Genomic DNA, 23,366 nt, shown 5'->3' with positions numbered 1-23,366 from the left:
CCCCTGCCCTCCCCTCCATCCATGTCCAGCAACTCTCCATTCTCCCCTGCCCTCTCCTCCATCCACCCACATCCAGCAAATTTCCTCCCTCCCCTGCCCCCCATTCATTCATCCATGTCCAGCAATTCTCCTCTCTCCCCTGCCCTCCATCCATCCATGTCCAGCAACTCTCCATTCTCCCCTGCCCTCTCCTCCATCCATCCATGTCCAGCAACTCTCCATTCTCCCCTGCCCTCTCCTCCATCCATCCACGTCCAGCAAATTTCCTCTCTCCCCTGCCCTCCCCTCCTGTCCAGTGATCTCTTCTCTCCCCCTGCCCTCCCCTCCTCTCCAGCTATCTCTTCTCCCCTTGCCCTCCTCTTCAATTCCAGCCATCTCCCCCTGCCCTCCCATCCATGTCCAGCAATTCTCTCTGCCCTCCTCTCGGTTTCTTTCCCCCCAACCCCCGCACGGTTAACCCTTTTACTTTCAGGGCAAGCAACGACAGTAAAGAGGACAACACAGCTTCTCCCTTCCCTCACACAGTGTTATGCCCTCGCAGAAACAGGAAATGCATCATCGCAGAAGGCGGGACACTGTGTGACGGAAGGGAGAAGCAGGAGGCAAGCCCGCTGTGTTGTCCGATTCACTGCCGTTGCTGCGCCTGAAAGTAAAAGGGTTAAACACATGCAAGAGGGGGAGGAACAGAAAGGAGGGCTGTCGATCAAGGAGCTGAGTGCGGGAACAAGCGGAGGGACCATCCGAGAGCTGCCTGACTGCAGCGCTGCTGCGCCAGGCAGCCCTGCATTTGGGGGAGGCAGCAGACAGGGGAAGGTCACGGTAAGCCTCCCCAAGCCTCTTACACAGGCGCCTATGACTGTCCTCCCATCCCACCCATGTCCATCAATTCTCCTCTGCCCTGCCCTTCCTCCCTCCCTCCCTCCCCTCGATGTCCCATGATTCTCTCCTCCTGACATCATCTCGCCTCCAGCATCCCCTTCCCCATCATTGTTCCGCCCTCTGACATCATTACGTTTTGACTCGAGGGCAGGGGCAATGAGTGGGAATGGACGTTACGAACCCAGGCATCCAGACATAGACTGTTGGGTGTGCAAATTATTATATAGGATTATGCAGCTAACCAAATTCCGAGACAAAGACTTGCAATCTTTAGATGAGAATATACCCATTGTACCTGAATATAACTCACCTTGAGCTACTACTGAAAAAGATATGAGCAAAGTCCAAACAAAAATAAAAACATATTACAGCCTGTAGTACATTAGAGGCAATAAAATAGGCACTGCAGGCTAAAACACCAGGCTCCAATGGACTTTCAGCCAAATTTTATAAATTATTTCAAGAGCTGCTATGGAGGAGTTGCAGCCCATCTGCATATCCTCAAAGCCATCTCCGGGGTGACTCCCAGGCTCACCCTGATCCTCCCAAGGCCTTTGTGCTCCAGGTGCCCTGGGCTTCCAAGTGCCTTTTGGCTATGATCAGGTGACCCCTCAGTGGGAGGAATGCTGGCTTCGGCCTAACCCCTGGTAAGCCTTTTCTTGGCTGGGAGGTGTGTGGTGGAGGTGCCAAGCACTCCTACCAGCTGCCTCCCAGGTGCTATGGAATACTTGCAGTCCATCTGCATATCCTCACAGCCTTCTCCGGGATAACTCCCAGGTCCACCCCCCAGGGCCTTTGCTCCAGGTGCTGCACACCTCATGGCGCACGAAGCATTTTTTCTATACACTTTGTATTTTCTCCCAGTTACTTATGGCTCCAGTACACATTCTCTTCTTGGTACTGTCCCTTCCTAATCTCTTTCTCCATCTGAAAATACTATACTGCTGGAACACATTGCCCTCCTTCTGCTTTCATCATCTCACCATCTCTTTCGTCTTGTCCCTTCTTCTTAGCTCTCAATCTTCAACATTTCTTTTCTTCCATTCAACCATCTGAGTACATCTTGCCTTTGTCAGTGTCATCATGCCTCTCCTACACTTCTCCATACTCTTTTGTTCCTTCTTGCTCACCGCTAGGGATATCAATCCCAATGTTGGTCCTCCACATCAGCTCTCATCCTACTCGTGCAGGTCACACCATGTCGTCTCCAATCTAATTTCTGTTCCTCTCCTCTCCCCTTCTTCCCTGCATTTCTCATGTGCTCTGTCTTTCCTACATCTAAAACCTCTTTACCTCTCATACTCTCCATCTGCTTGCCCTGAGACTTTGCTTTGCCCTGAAGACTCTGCTTCAGCCGCAGTCCCTGTGTCATGGAGGTTACACCTTTTCTTCCATACTCCTCACCTGGTTGGCCGCAGAAGTGGTGTCGGGCTACTACTTTCACCCTCCTGTAGATTTCAACCTCTTCTTCCACCTCTGTTTCACTGCTTTTCTTCCTATGAAGTCCACTCCATCCGACTATTCACTCCTCTGCCTCTCCGAGTAGCAGTCATTTATCGACCCCCTGACTTTGACGCCTGGCTTTCGTTCTTTCTTGAACCTTCATCTCATTTCTTCATTCTTGGGGATTTTAGCATTCATGCTAATGATCCCTCTGACTCTTATGCTTCTCAGTTTCTCACTTTAACATCCTCTTTCAGTCTTCAACTGTGCTCCACTACCCCCACTCACTAGAAAGGCCATTGTCTTCACCTTATCTTCTTCTCCAACTGTTCACTCTGCAGTTTCTGTGCCTCAGCTCTTCCCCTCTCTGACCATCATCTGTAAACTTTCACACATAAACACCCCCCCCCCCATCCCGTCCAATCTCAACCAATACATTTAGGAATCTTCAAGCTACTGACCCTTCTACTCTGTCCTCTAGTGTTTCAAATCTCTTCTCAACCACTGTGTTATCAAAGTCGTCAATGAGGCTGTCTCTTCCTATAATACCACTCTCATTCCTCCCACTCCCCGTTCTGAAAGGCATATCAAACTCCAGCCTTGGCTGACCTCTAAAATCCGCTACCTACATTCCTGTGCCCACTCTGCCGAACGTCTTTGGCGGAAATCCCATGCCTATGCTAACTTCATACATTTCAAATTCTTGCTGACCTCCCTCCAGTCTGATTAAACTTGAATTCTCAACCAAGTCACCTCCACCTCTCCTTCCCTTAGTCTATTCTCTCAACCCTCCCTTCAACTCCTGCTTCCTTTTCTTCCTTTTCTGAAAACACTGAAGAGGAAACTACACATTATCTTTCATCTTCAAAACTAACTACCTGTTCTTCTGATCCTATTCCTACCCATCTACTTAGCACTATCTCTCCCTACTGTCATCCCTTTTATCTGTCATATCCTCAATCTTTCACTTTCCCCTGCGACTGTTCCTGATGTCTTCAAACAAGCCATAGTCACACCACTCCTCAAAAAACCTTCACTTGACCCTACCTGTCCTTCCATCTATCGCCCCATCTCTCTCCTTCCTTTCCTATCCAAGATACTTGAACATGCTTGTTCACTTCCATTGTCTTGACTTTCTTTCATCTCAAGCCATTCTTGATCCACTTCAATCTGGCTTTCGCCCTCTTCATTCAACTGAAACAGCACTTGCTAATGCCTCCAATGACCTGTTCCTGGTCAGACCCAAAGGTCTCTATTCTATCCTCATCCTTCTTGATATATCTGCTGCTTTTGACACTGTTGATCACCGCCTATACCTTGATATGCTGTCCTCACTTGGATTTCAGATTCTTTAATAAAAAGGTATTTCTTTTAGCCAGGAAATGTATATTGCAGAATGAGAGGATTCAGGACCTGCCCACAATAGCAGATTGTAAAAATGGGATATATCATTTGTTAAAGCTTGAAAGAATGGATGCTATGTGGGGCTCACTGAAAGCCTGGTGGACCTTTCAACAGATTTGGTGACCTGTCTGGGAAGGTTTACTTCTACAGTGCACATAATTTATTGTTAAACTTGTAATATTGAGCACTTATTTCGAGGGTGGTGGTGGTGGGGAAGACTTTGAGAAGGGAAAGGTGAGAGAGGGATTATTCCTACTGATTTCATAATCCCATGACTGACGTGAAGAAACAAATGCTAGTGGTTATGGGTTCCAAAGGAAGATACTGGGGAAGGTATAGTGGGGGGGGGGGGGGGGGGGAAGGATGGGAAGATGGGGATGGGGTGGTTTTCCTTTTATAGAAAGCCACATATGATGTACACAGAAGAGTATGTTTATGGTACAATCTCACAGAGAATTTATATGATTGTATCATTGTAGCATGCAGTTGATTAACAACTGTTTGAGTGTTTTTTGTTTTTTTTTATAAAATAACATTAAGAAAAGAAAATACAAGATCATCAGTAGTTTGGCTTCTAACAAACAAAATTCCCAAGATGTAAAAGGTATTAGAAGCATGGCTAACATATCTGTATTCTAGATCAGAAAGAAGGTTAAGTTTATCCAGGAGAAAAAGTGAAAATTCAGGCCCATAACTGCAAGACCGAAATCCTTAAGCCTATAGATCAAGAAAGCACAGTCTACCAAGCTGAAGATTCACTCATTTCATGGACTATGACTGCAGTCTTCCCTCCATCAAGGTTGGTATGAAATACATTTACTAGGGCCCCTCAGTGCTGATTCGGTTTTGTGGCCAAGCAAAAACCCAGGTTGTCTGAGGTTTAAAGCAAGTTTTCCAGCAGTTGTAATAACACCATTTTCTTGGTGATTTGAGAGATAAATGGCAAATTTCAGACACACTGCTAATTAGAAAGAACAGATAGATCGAGTTTGACCAAAAAATCCTCAATTAATAGATAGAACTTGTAGCAGGATTTGAACTGAAGGATGTTGAACAATTAAGTGAATTCTGAAGGATCATCCTTATCCTAAAATCTCTACACTGGCTTCCAATGCACCACTGAGCCAAGTTCAAAATCTTAGTACTAGCCTTGAAGGACTTCAAAGGACGTGCACTGTTCTACCTTTGCAAATAATTCACGCCAATCATACCTTCTCACTCTGAACACAATGTCACAAGCCCACCTAGTTGTACCAGCACCAAAGACCTGTACCTTGCATATATTAGAAATAGACCCTTTTTAATATCAGCATTAACCCTATAAAGTTCCTACTGTTAATCATCAAACTAGCACCTAACCTACTGTAACCCTGGTTCATGGAAGCAGCGTTCAGTTCAAAAATGAACATGAGTCCACCACTCAAGATATACCCCTGGCTCTTTAAATATGTAACAAAACTTATAGTCATTAATGACCGAATGTTCATGTTCCTTTGGTCTACGCTACTATCAGTTGGGCCTTATTTCAGACATTAATTGCTGTCACTTCAAATACTGTTACAAATATTGGATTCCTTCTGGTGTTGCTACCTCCTGTTTTATTTTCAAATGCTATCCACACATGTATGTTTAAATGTATGCAGTTTGATGTAGATCTTAAAATTTTCTCAACATGCTTTCAGTTCTGTTAGTTGAAAAAAAGTGACACAAATAGCAGATAATGAATTATTGCTGAAAAAGCAATTACATTTTGTGAGAAGAAAATCTTAATGCAAGCACCTTACTGTTTACGATACAAATGTTTAAGAGGTTAGCTTTTGGGACTACTAAAGCTGTCCTCAGTAAAATATACGAGTCTATTAAAGTGGCATTGTCTTGTTCTGCCTAATAAAATGGTCTTGAATTCCTGTCACAAGCCATGTGATTATATCAATACCAGTCACTGCTCCCTCTAAGCTGAGCGGGACCCTTCACCTCAGTCCTGCCAACAGGGAGTATTGTTTCCCTATTACATTTTTAATAGTGAGGGACAGGCAAGCTCTGCAGGACTCCAAGGAACTTTCCTGTCCCCAGCAACTGAAAACATAATATTGAAACACCACCCCCTACTAGCAATGGAGGTGGAAGACTCCTACTCAGGCTAGAACATGGTTACCAGTTCATATTTTCTTCAGCTACTGTCCACTATAAGCTACACCTTATACAAACTCTAAAATGATTTTCAAAGTCACATGCTGTGCTTCCTGCTGTTCAAGTCTCATTCCTTAAAAGTTTGACGGCTTCAAAGAATGCCACTGATTGCAATATACTGTCTATGGTAAAACAGGTTAAAAATACCTGAAGTCCCAACCAAAAGTATTTTAAGTTTGTTTTAATATGAGACTGATATAGTATAATGTTTGGTTCTCAGCTGCATATAATTTGTATTCTTTACCAATGTTCAATAAAGACATCTTATAAATTAAAAAAAAAAATACCTGAAGTCCCAAAAATGCCAAAACAACGGCATTGATTGTTCCCAAAAGTCCTTCTGGATCATAGGCCACAGTTGACTGATATATGACCTTGATAAAAAAGAAAAAAAGAAAAAATATATATATATCAAGAAACCAGAAATTTCTAGAAATACATTTCCACTAAAAAAAAAAAAACCTGAGGGTCTCTTTTACTAAGCTGTTTAAGCGCTAGTGCACACTTAAACAGGAAAAAAAAAGCCTAACGTGAGATGTGCTAAAATGTTCTGCGTCAGTATGTGCAGATAATGAGACTAAGTGCACAGTATTTATTTTTTTTTAATTGGTTTGGAAACATGTCATGGTTGGAGAATGGACGTGGAAATGCTATTCAGCTAGCACACTGACATTACCGACGCACTAATTACTGTGTCAGTAATACAGAAGCCCTTACTACCTTCTAATTTTTATAAATGGCCGCACACTAATGCTTACATTAGCGTATGGCTAGAAAATCAACAAATAGAAAAAAGGCCAAATTTATTGCTGTCTTAGACAAAGGCTTAGCGTGCAGGAAAGATCTGCCTTGGAATGCACTAGGCCCATTTACTAGCGAAGCTTAGAAAAAAGAGCCCCTCAGTGATTAAATTCAATCCAGTTCAAATATACATACAAAATATGTAATGTATGGTAGCCGCCGCTTCAGATACTCTAAGAAAGGGACATGAAGCCCTCTGGTAGTTTAGTGCTAATATGGAATTCTAAGACACATCAGAGCCTGAGAAATGAACTATACAAGTCTATGCACAGGTCAAATGTACTCACGTTAGAAGATGGGTGCTGATAAATATGCTCTTCCCCCAGCACAGTACGATCTATATAACCAGCTGCTCCTCCAGTACAATTCGGATACTGCCCAAAGTCACCAATGCCACCAGGACCAAGGTAACCTCTGTTAAGGGGAAAAAAATTCTCCAATTTGAACACATACAAAATTCATTTAATTCCAAACACTGCTGAAAAGGGCCCATAAACTACTCTACTCTAAGTAAACAAATATATTGGGCCCACTACTAGCCCTTTGCCCTCTATATCTCATTATAAACCACCACAAACTTCCTCTACTACTGGGAAAATGTGGCAGTTCATAGGAATCCACTATTGCATTTGGAAGCATCTGGTACAATCTGCTGCTGATTGAGACGTGTTTTTAAAAGGACGGTTTGGGATATTTATTTCCAACTAAAAAGAATACTGGTTTGACCCCTGAGGCAAGTGCTTTTCTGTGCTGAAACACAGCCCATGTCGGGTCCATTTCATTAAAGATTGTACCCATTGTTCCAGTCTTGGAGGCCCTTTTGTGCTTTTTCTTGCTGTTTTAGTTTATGTACTTTTGGACCCCCTCTTTTGCTATTTAATTTGTGCAACAAAATCCTGCCATAACATTAGCAACTAGACTCTATTTGACCTTACTGCCTAAACCTTCTACAAATTAGCAAGGACTACTAGGGTTGGTCAAGTCCCAGATCCTAGCAACACAAGGACAAAATGAATGTCACCAAACTTCTAAGCATAGCCATCCTTACACTACTATCCACCCTCAGTAGCCCTCATATAGGGCTACTGAGGTGGATAGTAGTGTAATACCAATACTCCTCAGCTCGAATCATTCCACTAGACACATCACCTTCCATCAAGGTAAACCTCAGTCCAAAGACTGAAAACTACAACCCCACATACAACAAAAGAGAAACACTCTACAACACCCAACCAAAAAGGAAACTAGCCAAACCCAAAACCCAATCAGATGTCAATTAGTGAAAACCCCTAGAGCCGTGTTATCCAATGATAACTATCTCCCAATACCAGTGGGTTACACATCAACACTAGATCAGTGGTGAATAAAACTGAAACAATCAAAGACTGGATACTGGATGAAGACCTATGACTGATCTTCCTAAATGAAACGAGGATCCACAATAAAGATGACACCATAATCCTAGACCTATGCCCTTCTGGATACAAAATGTTAAACTAGACCAGAACTGGGAAGAAAGGAAGGGACATAGCATTCAACTACAAATCCTTCTTCATAGTGGAACTTGTTACAGAATCCATAACACCACAATTCGAAACTGCCTCAGTTAGAATAAGTGACAAAACCTTACAAAACCAACTAAGCTGTGTACTTTTCTACAGACCTCCAGGAAACTGGAAAATGGCCCAAACACACTTCATGGACTTTAATACCTGCTCAACCAATTCCAATACTTTGATTATAGGAGACATTAACCTACACTTAGAAAATCAAAACATTGAAAACACAAGGAATAGCATTGAATGCCTTAACCTCTGGGACTTCCAATGGCCACCAGAACCCGCTACAAAGACATGCTTTAGACCTATTAGCATACAGATCCTCAATCAACCAGGACTTTACCATACAAAACCAAAAATGGACGGAAACTCCATGGTCCGACCACGTCAAACTAAACATGACCCTCTATTGGAGAGAACTAGGAATTACCCCAACATAATCATGACCCATTCATAACTCACAAGGAAAAGTTGATGCAACTAAATCCCGGTCCTCTCTCTACAATAACTGGTCACCCCAAACAGAATCAGCGGATTTCATAACAGACTGGGACAAAAGATGTACCACCATACTAAATGAGATAGCCCCCATGAAATCCAAAAGCATAAAGGAAAGGAAACTGGCTCCATGATATGATGAAACACTACAAGAGCTAAAAGTCAAATGCAAAAGACAAGAACGAACCTGAAAGAAAAACAAAAACGAAGACACAATCACAGCCTGGAGGGAGACACAGAAAGGTACAAAAATAGAATCAGACAGGCTAACAGGAAATTCTATAAATAACAAGTAGACTCAGATTACAATGTTATGAAGAAATTCTATAAACTTGTAAATAACCTATTAAATACCAAGCCCCTCACTACAGGGAACGATAACCCCCCACCAGCACACGAATTGGTCAATTACTTCTAAAAGAAAATCATCAACAAGGTAGACCCTTCCATAGACTAACACCTTGAAAAACTAATAGACGAACTCCATTACCCTCCAGAGGAATCACCAGCAGACAGAACTTTTACCAATGATACGACAACACAAGTGATAAGAAAATTCTCCAACACACTCTGCACACTTGACACCTGCTCCAAACAACCTCCTATCTAAGCTACATGTTCAGAGAAGGCCAGTTCCCAAAAACAAAACAGCAACATACTCCTCAAGCCTATCCCAAAGGATATCAAGAAAAATATCAATGATACCTCAAATTACAGACCAGTGGCTTCCATACCTCTAACAACTAAAATAATGGAAGGCATCATAGCCAATCAGCTAACTGACTATCTCAACAAGTTTTCTATTCTACCTGAATCCCAATCAAGCTTCAGGACCCATCACAGCACAGAAATGGTACTAATCACACTCTTAGCAAAATTCAAACATGAAATCGAAACTGAGCACAATAGTCTTACTACAATTCAACATGTCCAGTGCATTTGACATGGTCGATCACAACATCCTGCAAAGAATACCTGATAAAAGAGGAATAGGAGGGAAAGAACTTAAATGGTTCATAGGATTCCTGACCACTCGATCCTACCAAGTGAAATTAAACTACACTATCTCCAACCCCTTGAAAGCGGAATGTGGAGTACCCCAGGGCTCACTACTCTCTCCACTATGATCCTCCTTGCAAGATCCCTGTCCAATCAAGGGTTCAACCCTTTTATATACGCAGATGACGTTTCCATCTTCATACCCTTCAAGAAAGTTATATCCAAAATTATTTCCAAAAACACAGACAGCATAAATCTCATGGAATTCTGGGCATAATATTTCAAACAAACAAGGAGGAAAAAAAACTCACTGCTTGATACATCACCATACAATACTGATTTCTTTACATCCATCAATGCAATGGGAACAACTATTCCCATAGTAGACGACCTGAAGATCCTAGGAATCACCATAAATCATGAACTATCCTTTGACAAACAAGTCAAACACTATAAAGAAAATGTTTCAGACAATGTGGAAACCAACACATAAAAAACTACTTTCCACAAGAAGTCTTTCACTACCTCGTCCAAACCATGATCTTTGCACATGTAAACTACTATAAAAGAATCTACATAGGATGCAAGAGCAGACCTTAAAGAAGTTACAAACTGCACAAAATACAGCAGCAAGACTTATGTATTGAAAAAAATCGATTCGCAAGACCTCTGCTTCAAAACCTACACTGGCTACCCATTAAATTGCACATATCATTCAAGATCTGCACCTTGGCCTACAAAATCATCTTTGGCCTCACCCCAGCCTACATGTCTGACCTAATTACCCTACCACTGTGCAACGCAACCAAGAGCACAAGATCCTACTTAACCCTTCACGTCCCCAAATGTCAAGGCATAAAATACAAAACCGTCTACACAACATTTTTCTTATGTCTGCACCAAAATCTGGAACTCCATACCGAAAAACATAAAATCCATAAACAACTACCTACAATTCAGAAAACACCTGAAAGCACACCTCTTCAAAACACTCCTCCGAGAGAACAACACTTAGTCCAACAGAAACAGACCACCACCCTTATCCATGAACTGAACTACTCTTACATGGTCTACTCTGCCTGAACTTTCTGATCACACCAAACTGTCTCTAACATGTAACCTGTTCTCTATTAATTCCACTGTCAGCCACATTGAAACTACCAATAGGAGGGAAAATGTGGGGTATAAATGCAATATATAAATAAATAAATAAACTGTTGATATATCAAGGAAATATTGAACTAGACCTTAAATGTTGTAGTCTTGGCACAAAAGATGTGGAAGAAAGAAATGAATGGACCACTGCAACAAATACATGGATACATATTTCTCAATTGTTAAATCCAATATAAGGACTCTGAAAAGACAGCCATCAATACACCATCTCTGTTGCCACCGACTACCTACCTCTGGACCTGTGTGCCTGTCCTGCCTTCAGTCTATACCAGCGGTTCCCAAATTGTGCGCCACGGCATCCTTGTGCACTGCAGCAAACTCTCAGGGGTGCCGCAGCAAATCCTGACCTCCCTCCCGCGGCCCACAATCCAGCATCACACCCTACTTTCCCCTCCCGCAGGTCCTAAATCTTCCGCTTCCTCCTTCTTCTCCTACTGCCAGGTGTACTTCTTGCAGCTTACATTTTCAGGCCGTCTGCAATTCACACAGGCACTGCGGGGATTTCTTTCTGCTACATCTGGCCCTCACAACAGGAAGTTGCATCAGAGAGGGCTGGACATGGCAGAGGGAAAGCCCTGCTGGATCTGCGTGAAGGAAGGTAGTGAGCGATACTGGATCTGGGGAAGGCAGAGGTCTTCCTTCCTCCTTTAATACATGGAATATATTTGGCCTGGGCTTCCAAGATGAAATTTTTGAACAGCATCCACACCTGATGTAAATTTTTAACCTTCGCAGCTGCTCCTCTAAGTTTGTTTTTCACCATTGTTCTCATTTTATATTTGAAAGTTAAATATTAACGTATTGGATTTCCTGTGTGTATTTACTCCAAAGCAGATATCAAATCTGATCATATTATGATCATTGCTACTAAACAGCCCCATCACCATTACCTCCTGCACCAGATCATGCACTCCACTAAGGACTAGGTCTACAATTTTTCCTCCTCTTGTTGGCTCCATAAAGAAGTCCTTGATTTTGTCAAGGAATTTTACCTCCCTAGAATGCCCTGATGTTACATTTACCCAATCAATATCGTGGAAATTGAAATCACCCATTATTATTATTTTGCCCAGTTTGTTAACCTCCCTAATTTCCTTTAACATTTCTACATCCGTCTGTTCATCTTGGACAGGTGCACGGTAGTACACTCCTATCACTATCCTCTTCTCCTTTACATGTGGAATTTCAATCCACAGGGATTCCAAGATGTGTCTTGTTTACTGCAGAATTTTCAATCTATTTGATTCAATGCCCTCCTTAACATACAATGCTACCCCTCCACCAATTCGATCCACCCTATCACTATGATATAATTTGTACTCCGATATGACAGTATCCCACTGGTTATCCTCCTTCCACCAGGTCTCAGAGATGCCTATCATATCTAATTTTTAATTTAGTGCAATATATTCTAACTCTCCCATCTTATTTCTTAGGCTTCTGGCATTCACATATAGACATTTCAAACTATGTTTGTTGTTCCTATTTACATCTTGCTCAACAGTTGACAGTGCTAATTTGCAAATTTTTGTCTGCTTTTTATTTAAAGACACTTGATCTACTATGGTCTCTTTTGCAACCTATCGGGATACCCTATCTTCCCTGTTTTGGTGATATCTTTGAAAGATACCTTGTTCCGAACCATGTGCTTTTGAACGACTGTCAGCCTTCCCCCAAGCTTTTACTTTTGAGATCATTTGGGAGGCTATGCATTCTTTGGGTACCACCCTGTCTCTTCAGATTACCATGTAAAGTTTAAGTTTCAGCACATGAAACCAAATTTACAGTTTTAGCATCAGAGTTCTCTCAATTTCAAACCACACTGCATCAGGACTCCAGAATTCAAATTTTTCAAGGGACAGAAGCTGCAGTAATTAAAGACCTGTCACCTGACTGTTTTGAGACACAAGGTGGAAAATTTAAACAATGTAGAAAAGCGTGCCAATCTGAGATAAATTAGTTTTCCAAATCACCATTTGTTACTTGGAGGGATATACATATTTAAAAAATCTCTTTAGAAAGTTCTGAAAGTTCCCTCTAATTCTTTAACTCCAATTAAAAAGGCATATTTCTTGACTATTGTAGAAAAAAAAAAAGTCTGAGGAACTTTCTCAAGGTCATGTTACAGAAGATCCCCTGGATATTTCAGCAAATTTGGAAACTTCTGAGGTGAATATTATTGAGCCTGTTTCTATACAGGCACTGTGAGCAGTTGGAAATATGTTCTAAGGAATCAACCCTTAACACCAAAAGGTCTCATTTCTGAATTGCTTTGTTCAGGTTTTTCCTAATGTAGCTAGAGAAACACAGAGGAAGTAAACAAACAATTACTTGTTCTTAGACCTTGAGTCCTTCAAATAAGTGCTCTGTTCTTTTGAACTTATCCATGTAAAAGTGTGGTTATACTACATTTAGTTAAATATGTTTTGAGCCTGTTCAGCAGCTTAGGGCGTTTATTAACAGCCTTGGTAGGCACCCTTAGTTAATACGTGTTATAAAGATCTGATGTTAGTCAGGGTATTTAGGTTTCATTTCTTCATTTTTAAAAATTTTGATTTAGTTTGTTAATTTTCCTTATCTTGGTCTCTCCATTGATGTGGGCTTGTAATTACATAAGAGTAGCCATACTAGGTCAGACCAATGGTCCATGTAGCCCAGTATCCTGTTTTCCAAACAGTGGCCAAGCCAGGTCACAAGTACCTGGCAGAAACCCAAATCGTGGCAACATTCCATACTACAAATCCCAGGGCAACCAGTTGCTTCCCATGTCTGACAATAGCAGACTATGGACTTTTCCTGCAGGAATCTGTCCAAATCTTTTTGTGTACTTTGTTATGGAAATTGTTCCTTAATTTATTGTTATATTTGCTTGGTTAATGAAATTTAAAAGTGCACTGAAAACAAAACAGAATATAAACATTACCAAACAAAAATAGTTATATGGGTACCAATGACATAAGAAAATGTAGGAAGGAAGCCAAATTTACTCCCCTGTTTACTAAGTCACGCAATGGGCTGTGTTGGCACTGCTGTGCAGCTTAGTAAACAGCAGCGTTGGGCTTTGAGCTAGAAAGCTAAAATCCAGATCCTCCAGAGCAGCATTTTTAGAAATGCTCATAAGTACATAAGTATTGCCATACTGGGAAAGACCAAAGGTCCATCAAGCCCAGCATCTTGTTTCCAACAGTGGCCAATCCAGGTCACAAATACCTGGCATGATCCTAAAACAGTACAAAACATTTCATGCTGCTTATCCCAGAAATAAGCAGTGGATTCTCTCCATGTCCATTTTAACAATGGTCTATGGAGTTTTCCTTTAGGAAGCCGTCCAAACCTTTATCAAACCCTGCTAAGCTAACCACCTTTACCACATTGTCTGGCAACCAATTCCAGAGTTTAAGTACACGTTGAGTGAAGAAAGTTTTTCTCCGATTCGTTTTAAATTTACTACATTGTAGCTTCATCGCATGCCCCCTAGTCCTAGTATTGTTGGAAAGCGTGAACAGACGCTTCACATCTACCCGTTCAACTCCACTCATTATTTTATAGACCTCTATCATATCTCCTCAGCTGCCTTTTCTCCAAGCTGAAGAGCCGTAGCCACTTTAGCCTTTCCTCATAGGGAAATCGTCCCATCCCCTTTATCATTTTCATCGCCCATCTCTGTACCTTTTCTAATTCTACTATATCTTTTTTGAGATGCGGCGACCAAAATTAAACACAATATTCGAGGTGCGGTCGTACCATGGAGCAATACAAAGAGGGGCATAATCGAATGGGGCGCCCAAGCTTTCCTGAGGGTGTCCTCGCAGGACGTCCCCACAAAGGGAAACAAGATGGGCGGCCATCTTTCGTTTCGATAATACGGTCGGGGACGCCCAAATCACCACATTTAGGTCGACCTTAGAGATGGTCGTCCCCGATTTTCGGCCATAATGGAAACTGAGGACGCCCATCTCAGAAACGACCAAATCAAAGCCATTTGGTTGTGGGAGGAGCCAGCGCTCGTAGTGCACTGGTCCCCCTGAGATGTCAGGACACCAACTGGGCACCCTAGGGGCACTGCAGTGGACTTCAGAAAAAGCTCCCAGGTGCATAGCTCCCTTACCTTGTGTGCTCAGCCCCCCAACCCCCCCCCCCAAGCCCCACTCCCCACAATTGTACACCACTACCATAGCCCTTAGAGATGAAGGGGGGCACCTACATGTGGGTACAGTGGGTTTGTGGTGGGTTTTGGAGGGCTCACATTTACCACCACAAGTTTAACAGGGGGGGGGATGGGCCTGGGTCCGCCTGCCTGAAGTGCACTGCAGTACCCACTAAAACTGCTCCAGGAACCTGCATACTGCTGTCATGGAGCTGGGTATGATATTTGAGGCTGGCAAAAAATATATTTAAAGTTTTTTTTTTTTTAGGGTGGGAGGGAGTTAGTGACCACTGGAGGAGTAAGGGGAGGTCATCCCCGATTCCCTCCGGTGGTCATCTGGTCAGTTCGGGCACCTTTTTGAGGCTTGGTCGCAAGAAAAAAATGGACCAAGTAAAGTTGGCCAAGTGCTCGTCAGGGATGCCCTTCTTTTTTCCATTATTGGTTGAGGACGCCCATGTGTTAAGCATGCCCCAGTCCCGCCTTCGCTATGCTTCCAACACGCCCCTGGGAACTTTGGTCGTCCCCGCAACGGAAAGCAGTTGAGGGTGCCCAAAATCGGCTTTCGATTATGCTGATTTGGGCGACCCTGGGAGAAGGACGCCCATCTTCCGATTTGTGTCGAAAGATGGGCGCCCTTCTCTTTCAAAAATGAGCCCAATTGGCATTATAACATCCTTATTTTTGTTTTCCATTCCTTTCCTAATAATACCTAACATTCTATTTGCTTTCTTAGCCGCAGCAGCACACTGAATAGAAGGTTTCAACCTATCGTCAATGACAACACCTAGATCCCTTTCTTGGTCTGTGACTCCTAACATGGAGCCTTGCATGACGTAGCTATAATTCGGGTTCCTCTTTCCCACATGCATCACTTTGCACTTGCTCACATTAAACGTCATCTACCATTTAGACGCCCAGTCTCCCAGTCTCGTAAGGTCCTCTTGTAATTTTTCAAAATCCTCCCGCGATTTAACGACTTTGAATAACTTTGTGTCATCCGCAAATTTAATTACCTCACTAGTTACTCCCATCTCTAGGTCATTTATAAATATGTTAAAAAGCAGCGGTCCTAGCACAGACCCCTGGGGAACCCCACTAACTACCCTTCTCCATTGAGAATACTGACCATTTATAACCCTACTCTCTGTTTTCTATCTTTTAACCAGTTTTTAATCCACAATAGAACACTACATCCTATCCCATGACTCTCCAATTTCCTCTGGAGTCTTTCATGAGGTACTTTGTCAAACGCCTTCTGAAAATTCAGATACACAATATCAACCAGCTCACCCTTATCCACATGTTTGTTTACCCCTTCAAAGAAATGTAGTAGATTGGTGAGGCAAGATTTCCCTTCAATAAATCCATATTGACTTTATCTCATTAATTCATGCTTTTGAATTTGCACTGTAATTTTGTTCTTTATAATAGTCTCTACCATTTTGCCTGGCGTGGACATCAACTCACCGGTCTATAATTTCCTGGATCTCCTCTGGAACCTTTTTTTTTTTTTTTTTAAATCGGTCTTACAGTGGCCACCCTCCCTGTTCCAAGTGCAGAATCCAAGAGACAGGCAGAGTTCCGAAGTTTCATTGCGCAATTGAGACAATGGTGCAGGGGTGAGGGATTTGTTAGGAACGGGACAATATTCTGGGAAAGGGGGAGGCTATTCCAAAAGGATGGACTCCATCTTAACAAAGATGGAACCAGGCTGCTGATACCAGCATTTAAAAATGTAAAAAAGAGATAGAGTAGCTCTTATACTAGAATTGGGGGGGGGGGGGGGGGGGTGGGCGAGAGTTGCTCAGAAGCATATGCTCACAATGGGGGAACCTTGAAGGATACCATTAAATCAGGACATTTAGGGAATCCCAATAGAGAGGTTTCAACAATGGTGAAACAAAGCCAGGATTGAGAGCAGAGTAAAGGAAGCAAATTATTTCCGTCAACTTCTACGCAGCTTGTAAATGCAGGTAAAACACAATCTGAAGGGTCTCTGTATACAAATGCTAGAAGCCTAAAGAAATGGGAGAGCTAGAATATATAGCACAAAATGAAGATGTAGATAGGCATCTCAGAGACCTGGAGGATAGAGAACAATCAATGGGACATTGTATTAACAGGGTACAAATTACATCCCAATAATAAAGTGGCTCAAACTGGGGGGGGGGGGGGGGGGGGGGGGGGGGGGGATGGGGGTTATGCTATATGTTAGACATGGAATTGAGTCAAACAAAATACATATTCTAATGAAATAGAGAGCAGCGTGAAATCCTTGTAGATACTATTATAAAGAATAAAATGACTTAACACATAGACAAACATTTAATGGGACAGAGTCAGCATGGATTCAGCCAAGGAAAGTCTTGCCTAAGAAGATAAGAATAGTCATACTGGGTCAAAACAATGGTCCATCTAGCCCAGTATCCTATTTTCCTAACAGTGGCCAAAGCCAGGTCATAAGTATCTGGCAGAAACCCAAATTGTGGCAACACTCCATACTACAAATCCCAGGGCAAGCAGTTGCTTCTCCATGTCTGTCTCAATAGCAGAGTATGAACTTTTCCTCCAGAAATTTGTCCAAACCTTTTTTAAACCCAAATACACTAATGGTTGTTACTACATCCTCTGGCAAAAAGAGTTCCAGAGCTTAACCGTTGAGTGAAAAAATATTTCCTCCTGTTTTAAAACTATTTCCATGTAACTTCCTCGAGTGTCCCCTAGTGTTTTTTGGAACGAGTAAAAAAAAAAAAAAAATTCATCTACTCATTCTACAACACTCAGGATTTTGTAGATCTCAATCATTATTTCCCCTCGTCCATCTCTTTTCCAAGCTGAAGAGCCCTAACCTCTTTAGCCTTTCCTCATACGAGAGGAGTTCCATCCCTTTATCATTTTGGTCGCTCCTCTTTGAACCTTTTCTAACTCCACTATATCTTTTTTGAGATACGGCAACTAGAACTGAACACAAAACTCAAGATGAGGTCGCACCATGCAGCAATACAAAGGCATTATAGTATTTTCGATCTTATTCACCATGCCTCATCAATTTGCTTCATTTCTTTGACGGAATGAATAATCACATTGATAAAGGTGAGCTGGTTGATGTAGTGTATCTAGATTTTCAGAAAACTTTGTTAAAAGTCCCTCATGAAAGACTCCTAAGAAAATTATAATGCCATGGGATAGGAGGCAATGTTGTTTTCTGGATTAGGAACTGGTTAATAGACAAAACACAGAGGGTACCTGTTAAATAACCATTTTTCTAAGGGGAGGAGGGTGAACAGTGGAGTGAGGCAGGGATCTGTACTGGGATCGGTGCTAATTAACATTTATAAATGATCTGGAAATTTAACAACAAATTTGCAGATGACACAAACTTATTCAAAGTCGTTAAAACACATGCGGACTATGAAAAATTGCAGGAAGACCTTAGGCAATTGGACGACTGGGAATCCAAATGGTAGATGAAATTTAATGTGTAATAAATACAAAGTGATACATATTGGGAGTCAGCACCCAAGAAAAAGATCTAGGTGTCAATTGTAGACAATATGTTGAAATCTTCTGCCCTGTGTGTGGCGGTGGCCAAAAAAGCTAGTAGGATGCTAGGAATTATTAGGAAAGGAATGATGCCTCTGTATTGCTCCATGGTACGACCTCACCTTGAGTATTGTCGTCATTGTAGCTGAAAAAAGGTTCAAAGAAGGGTGACCAAAATGATAAAGGGGATGGAACTCCTCTGGTATGAGGAAAAGCTAAAGAGGTTATGACTCCTCAGCTTGGAAAAGAAACACCTGATGAGGGGTGAGGCAGTGGGGTACAATAGAGGTCTACAAAATTCTGAGTGGTGTAGAACAGGTAAAAGTGAATCAATTTTTTTTTTACTCTTTCACAAAGTATACAGACTAGGGGACATGCAATGAAGTTTACATGACAATACTTTAAAAATGAATAAGAGAAAATGTTTTTTCACTCAAAGAATAGTTAAGCTCTGGAACTTGTTCCCACAGGATGTGGTTACAGCAGTTAGCATATCTGGGTTTAAAAAAATTCCTGGAAGAAAAAGCTTTAGTCTGCAATTGAGATAGACACGGGGGAAGCCACTGGTTGCCCTGAGATTGGTACCATGGAATCTTGCTATTTGGGATTCTGCCAGGTACTTGTGATCTGGATTGGCCACACTGTTGGAAGCAGGATACCTACACAGTACGGCTATTCTTATGTTTAAAAGTTTCCTTTATTCTCTCTTGAAATTAATTCAAAGAACTGTAGTTATTCCCACATGTGGCGCCAGATCTGCTCTCCTCCAATTCCTCAATCTCTACCGTTTCCAAAGATGAGTTAAACAGAGCTGTGAAGTGTGCTGCATCAGGCCCCACTGCCTTAAATATTCTCATTTGTCTAAGTCTGTCAAGTACTTGCTTCTCTCTTTATTCTCAAAAACACTCCCCATTCCATGTACAGGACCCAAGGCAAAGGCAGAGCTCTGGAATCTCGATGCACAGATTAAACAAAGGTTCAGAGAGGAGCGATTTAATTTTTTTCGGAACTGGGTAATATTCTGGGGAAGGGGGAACCAGGCTGCTGGTGCTAATGTTTAAAAAAAAGAGATAGAGCAACTTTCAAACTAGAATTTGGAGGAAAGCTGACAGTTGCTAATGAGTGCATGGTTTGGACTGGGGTATCTATGAATGATATTATCAAAACAGAGAAGTTAGGGCATCCCGAAAGAGAGGCTGCAATAAAGGCAGACGTAAACATTAAATATACAGGAAACAGAATTGAACGATTGCAAATTATACCGGACGATTGCTAGAAGCCTAAAAAATACATAAGTATTGCCATACTGGGACAGAGCAAAGGTCCATCAAGCCCAACAACCTGTTTCCAACAGTGGCCAATCCAGGTCACAAATACCTGGCAAGATCCCAGAAAAGCTCAATACATTTTATGCTGCTTATCCCAGAAATAGCAGTGGATTTTCCCCGAGTCAATTTAATAACGGTCTATGGACTTTTCCTTTAGGAAGGAATATGATAGGAGAGTTACAGTATATTGGTAATGCAAGGCACAAAAGTGAGAAATACTTTAAAAGCTGCTGCTTCAAAAAAGGAAAAATGAAATCAAGGAGTTGGAAAAACTGAAAATGAAACAGGATCTAGCTTCCTTACAGTGGGCAGTCAGGTACTGGTAACAAGAAGGTCAGACACAGCCAAACAGTTTCCAGAAGGATGACCAAAATCCACTGAGGCCAGTACATGACAACGTCCTGGAGAGGGGCCCAAGCCCCACCCTGAAAGATAAAGAACCACAGCCACTTAACCAGAAATGCAGAAATAACATGTGCAATGCATCTGAAATAAGACTTGAAAACTATGAAAACCGATAGTCCTTGCGCCCTTAAAGTTCAGAATAGAGTACTGCTGTTTTAAATGTGTGATACTGATAACAAGACAGTTAAAATGACTATCCAAATTAAAGTGCATATTACATTCTCAATTTTGATTGTATTAAATGCATCCATACTAGACAACACTACTACTCTAATGACAACACAATTGTGTTAGATAGCAAATTATTTACACCAGTGGCTCTCCAACTGTGGATCGGGACCCCAAATAAAAATCACATCAGTGAATGGGGGTCAGAAACAGGCCTGCTCCCCTTCACTCTGGACCTCCACTATGACCCACTGCCCAGCAGTTCACAGGCCCTGTTTCCTCTTCTTGTGTGAGCTTCCTGTTAAACCAGAAATCAATGCAGAGTACTGGGGGGTCTTTGATCATCCCATAACGCAGAACTCTGTGCTGAATGCAATAAATGTTTCTGTGGTCACTTTCTTAAGACAGGTGGTGGGAGAGGCAGGATGTGGGTAAAGTAGTGATGATGGGGGGAGTTGAGGTCTCCTACTTAGTTCATCATCTGGGGCCCACATGAATTTTTAAGTTATATTTGTACCTCGCGCTTTCCCGCTCATGGCAGGTTCAATGCGGCTTACATAGTAGTTAGAATTTCAGTGAATTACAGACAGAAGTACAATCTGTAGCAGCGTTGTCTTAGCGTAGCAGTATAGTAGTTATTTGTTATCGCAAGAGAAGGGGTAGTATAGGTGGGAGAGTTGTTTTAGTCAGGAGATTTGGTGTGAGAGAATAGGGGGGGAAGGAGAAGTAGGAGGGTGTGGGAGTAAGGTAATAGTTGTTTGCCTATAACAGATATTCTCTGGAGACAGCAGATCAGCAGAAATATAAGCTGACCTCGAGATGTGTCCCTAAGAAGAGACTAAACAAAGCATAAAAGGGCCTTCAGAGCTGGTTTGGCGGTTTTATTCTGACCCGCACTACTGCATTTGGGAGCGTCTGGTACAATTTGCTGGACACTAAAACATTTCTATAAAAGAACATTTTGGGTTATTTCCCACCTAAAGGAATACTAGTTTGACCCCTGAGGCAGGCGCTTTTGAGTGTCGGGTCCATTTCATTAAAGATTGTACCATTGTTCCAGCTCTGAAGGCCCTTTTGTGCTTTGTTTGCTACTTTATTTTGTGTACTTGTAGACCCCCTCTCTTTTTTGCTGCTTCCCAAGAAGAGCAAAATTTCCAGCACTTCCACTTAAGAGCTAAAACATTTCACTACATGTGTATGACGTCTGCACAGTGGTGGTTCTGTAGCAACTCAGTTACCACACCTCCAAGCTTTAAAAAAAAAAAAAAGGGGCAGCTTCTCCTCTCAATAGGATTAGGATGAATCTGTCTCACCTGTTATAGGTAAGCAATCTTACTTTCTCAGAAGACAAGCAGATTCATCCAGGGCCGTAGACAGGGGTGGGCCTGGACGGGCCCAGGCCCAGCCACTTTTGCTCCAGGCCCGCCCAGCCTCTTCTGCCCGCTCTCCCCGTCCGTGTGGTGTGCTCACTTTTACTGCCCTGGAGCGCCGTTCTCCCTCCAGCACCGGCGATTCCCATAGCCAGCCTTCTGCCAGCGCGCGTCGTCGGGGCCTCTTCTCAGGCACGTCCCGCCTACTCTGCAACTTCCTGCGTCCCACCTTTGCGGAAAACAGGAAGTTGCAGAGTAGGTGGGACGTGCCTGAGAAGAGGCCCCGACGACGCGCGCTGGCAGAAAGCTGGCTATGGGAATCGCAGGTGATGGAGGGAGAACGGCACTTCAGGTCAATAAAAATGACCAGAACTGACCATGTGCGGGGGGGGGGGGGTAGCGAGTGGAGAGGAAATGCGGTGGCGGCGGGCGGGGGGGGGGGGGTGGTAGCAGGTGGAGAGGAAATGCGAGGCCTGTGCCCACCCAGCCCACCTCCAGGCCCATCTAAAAATTAAACTCTGGCTACGCTACTGGATTCATCATGCTCACATAACTGGAACCCTCTAACTCGGGGCTGTCTTGGAGAACACAACAGTCGCCAAAGGCCAAGAACATGCTTTTACTAGGAGATCCCTGTTTTAACTTTCAGAGCTGTACATGTGTGTTCTTTATATTAAAAAAAATAAATAAAAAATAATCCAAAATTATAAAGTCTTGGCCTTGGAAATAAGAATATTGAATTGTATTCCTGCAGAGGCTTTTCCACCTATCAATAAGGCCTATTACTTAACTGGGATTAAGAAACCGGACCCCCTGGCTGCCCAAAATCACCTTGAAAATTTAACAGCCCTTTTGGAGAATTCACTGGACACTGTGACGGAGAGGACAACCCTTTTGATATCATTTGCGATAGAACTTGATAGAAACAACATTTTCAAATTATATTTCAAACATTTAAATGAAAAATTTCTTGGAGAACAAGTTCGTATATATCCAGATTTAAATAAAGAAACTCAATTGCGGAGACGAGAATTTATGAGATTGAGACCTAGAGTTACTGCTTTAGGTGCCCTATTTGTTTTAAAATTTCCATGTCGTTGCATTATATCTATTGACTCAGTAATATATATGTTTCTTGATCCCCAAAAAATGAAGGTCTTTATTGATTCTAGAGAAAGTAGAGAAATTCAACCTTGAATGTTCAATAGGTTTGACACGCTGATATTCGGCTGCGGGTATTTGCATGATACCGCTCTTTAGACTATTGTTGTATTTTCTTTTTTCTTTTTCCTTGTTTCTTGCCTGGTAAATTGTGGTCTAAATGTATCTTGGATTATTTCATGATTTGCAATATTTTGATATTTTTTATTTCCTTTTTTCCGACATTTAAGTTATATGACTAAATGTATTATAAAACTCAATAAAATAAAATTAAAAAAAAAAAAAAAAAAAAAAA

At 42.1% G+C, this 23,366-nt stretch overlaps 1 protein-coding gene across 4 annotated transcripts in view; it reads right to left on the bottom strand.

Annotated features, from left to right (window-relative positions):
• The window catches only part of LOC115458896 (heparan-alpha-glucosaminide N-acetyltransferase-like), a 94,299-nt gene that overhangs the window by 19,878 nt on the left and 51,055 nt on the right, over positions 1 to 23,366 (bottom strand). For all 4 annotated transcript variants that reach the window (XM_030188737.1, XM_030188738.1, XM_030188740.1 and 1 more), the window contains exons 12-14: positions 20,271 to 20,392; positions 7,005 to 7,131; positions 6,204 to 6,290 (exon numbers count right to left, since the gene is read on the bottom strand). In XM_030188737.1, the coding sequence (XP_030044597.1) occupies positions 6,204 to 6,290; positions 7,005 to 7,131; positions 20,271 to 20,392 (336 nt within the window). The remainder of the gene's footprint in view (positions 1 to 6,203; positions 6,291 to 7,004; positions 7,132 to 20,270; positions 20,393 to 23,366) is intronic.

Source organism: Microcaecilia unicolor, unplaced genomic scaffold (assembly GCF_901765095.1).
Source record: "Microcaecilia unicolor unplaced genomic scaffold, aMicUni1.1, whole genome shotgun sequence".
NCBI lineage: Eukaryota > Metazoa > Chordata > Amphibia > Gymnophiona > Siphonopidae > Microcaecilia > Microcaecilia unicolor.
The sequence above is the reverse complement of the archived record's forward strand: the minus strand, read 5'-3'. Positions and strand labels throughout refer to the sequence as shown.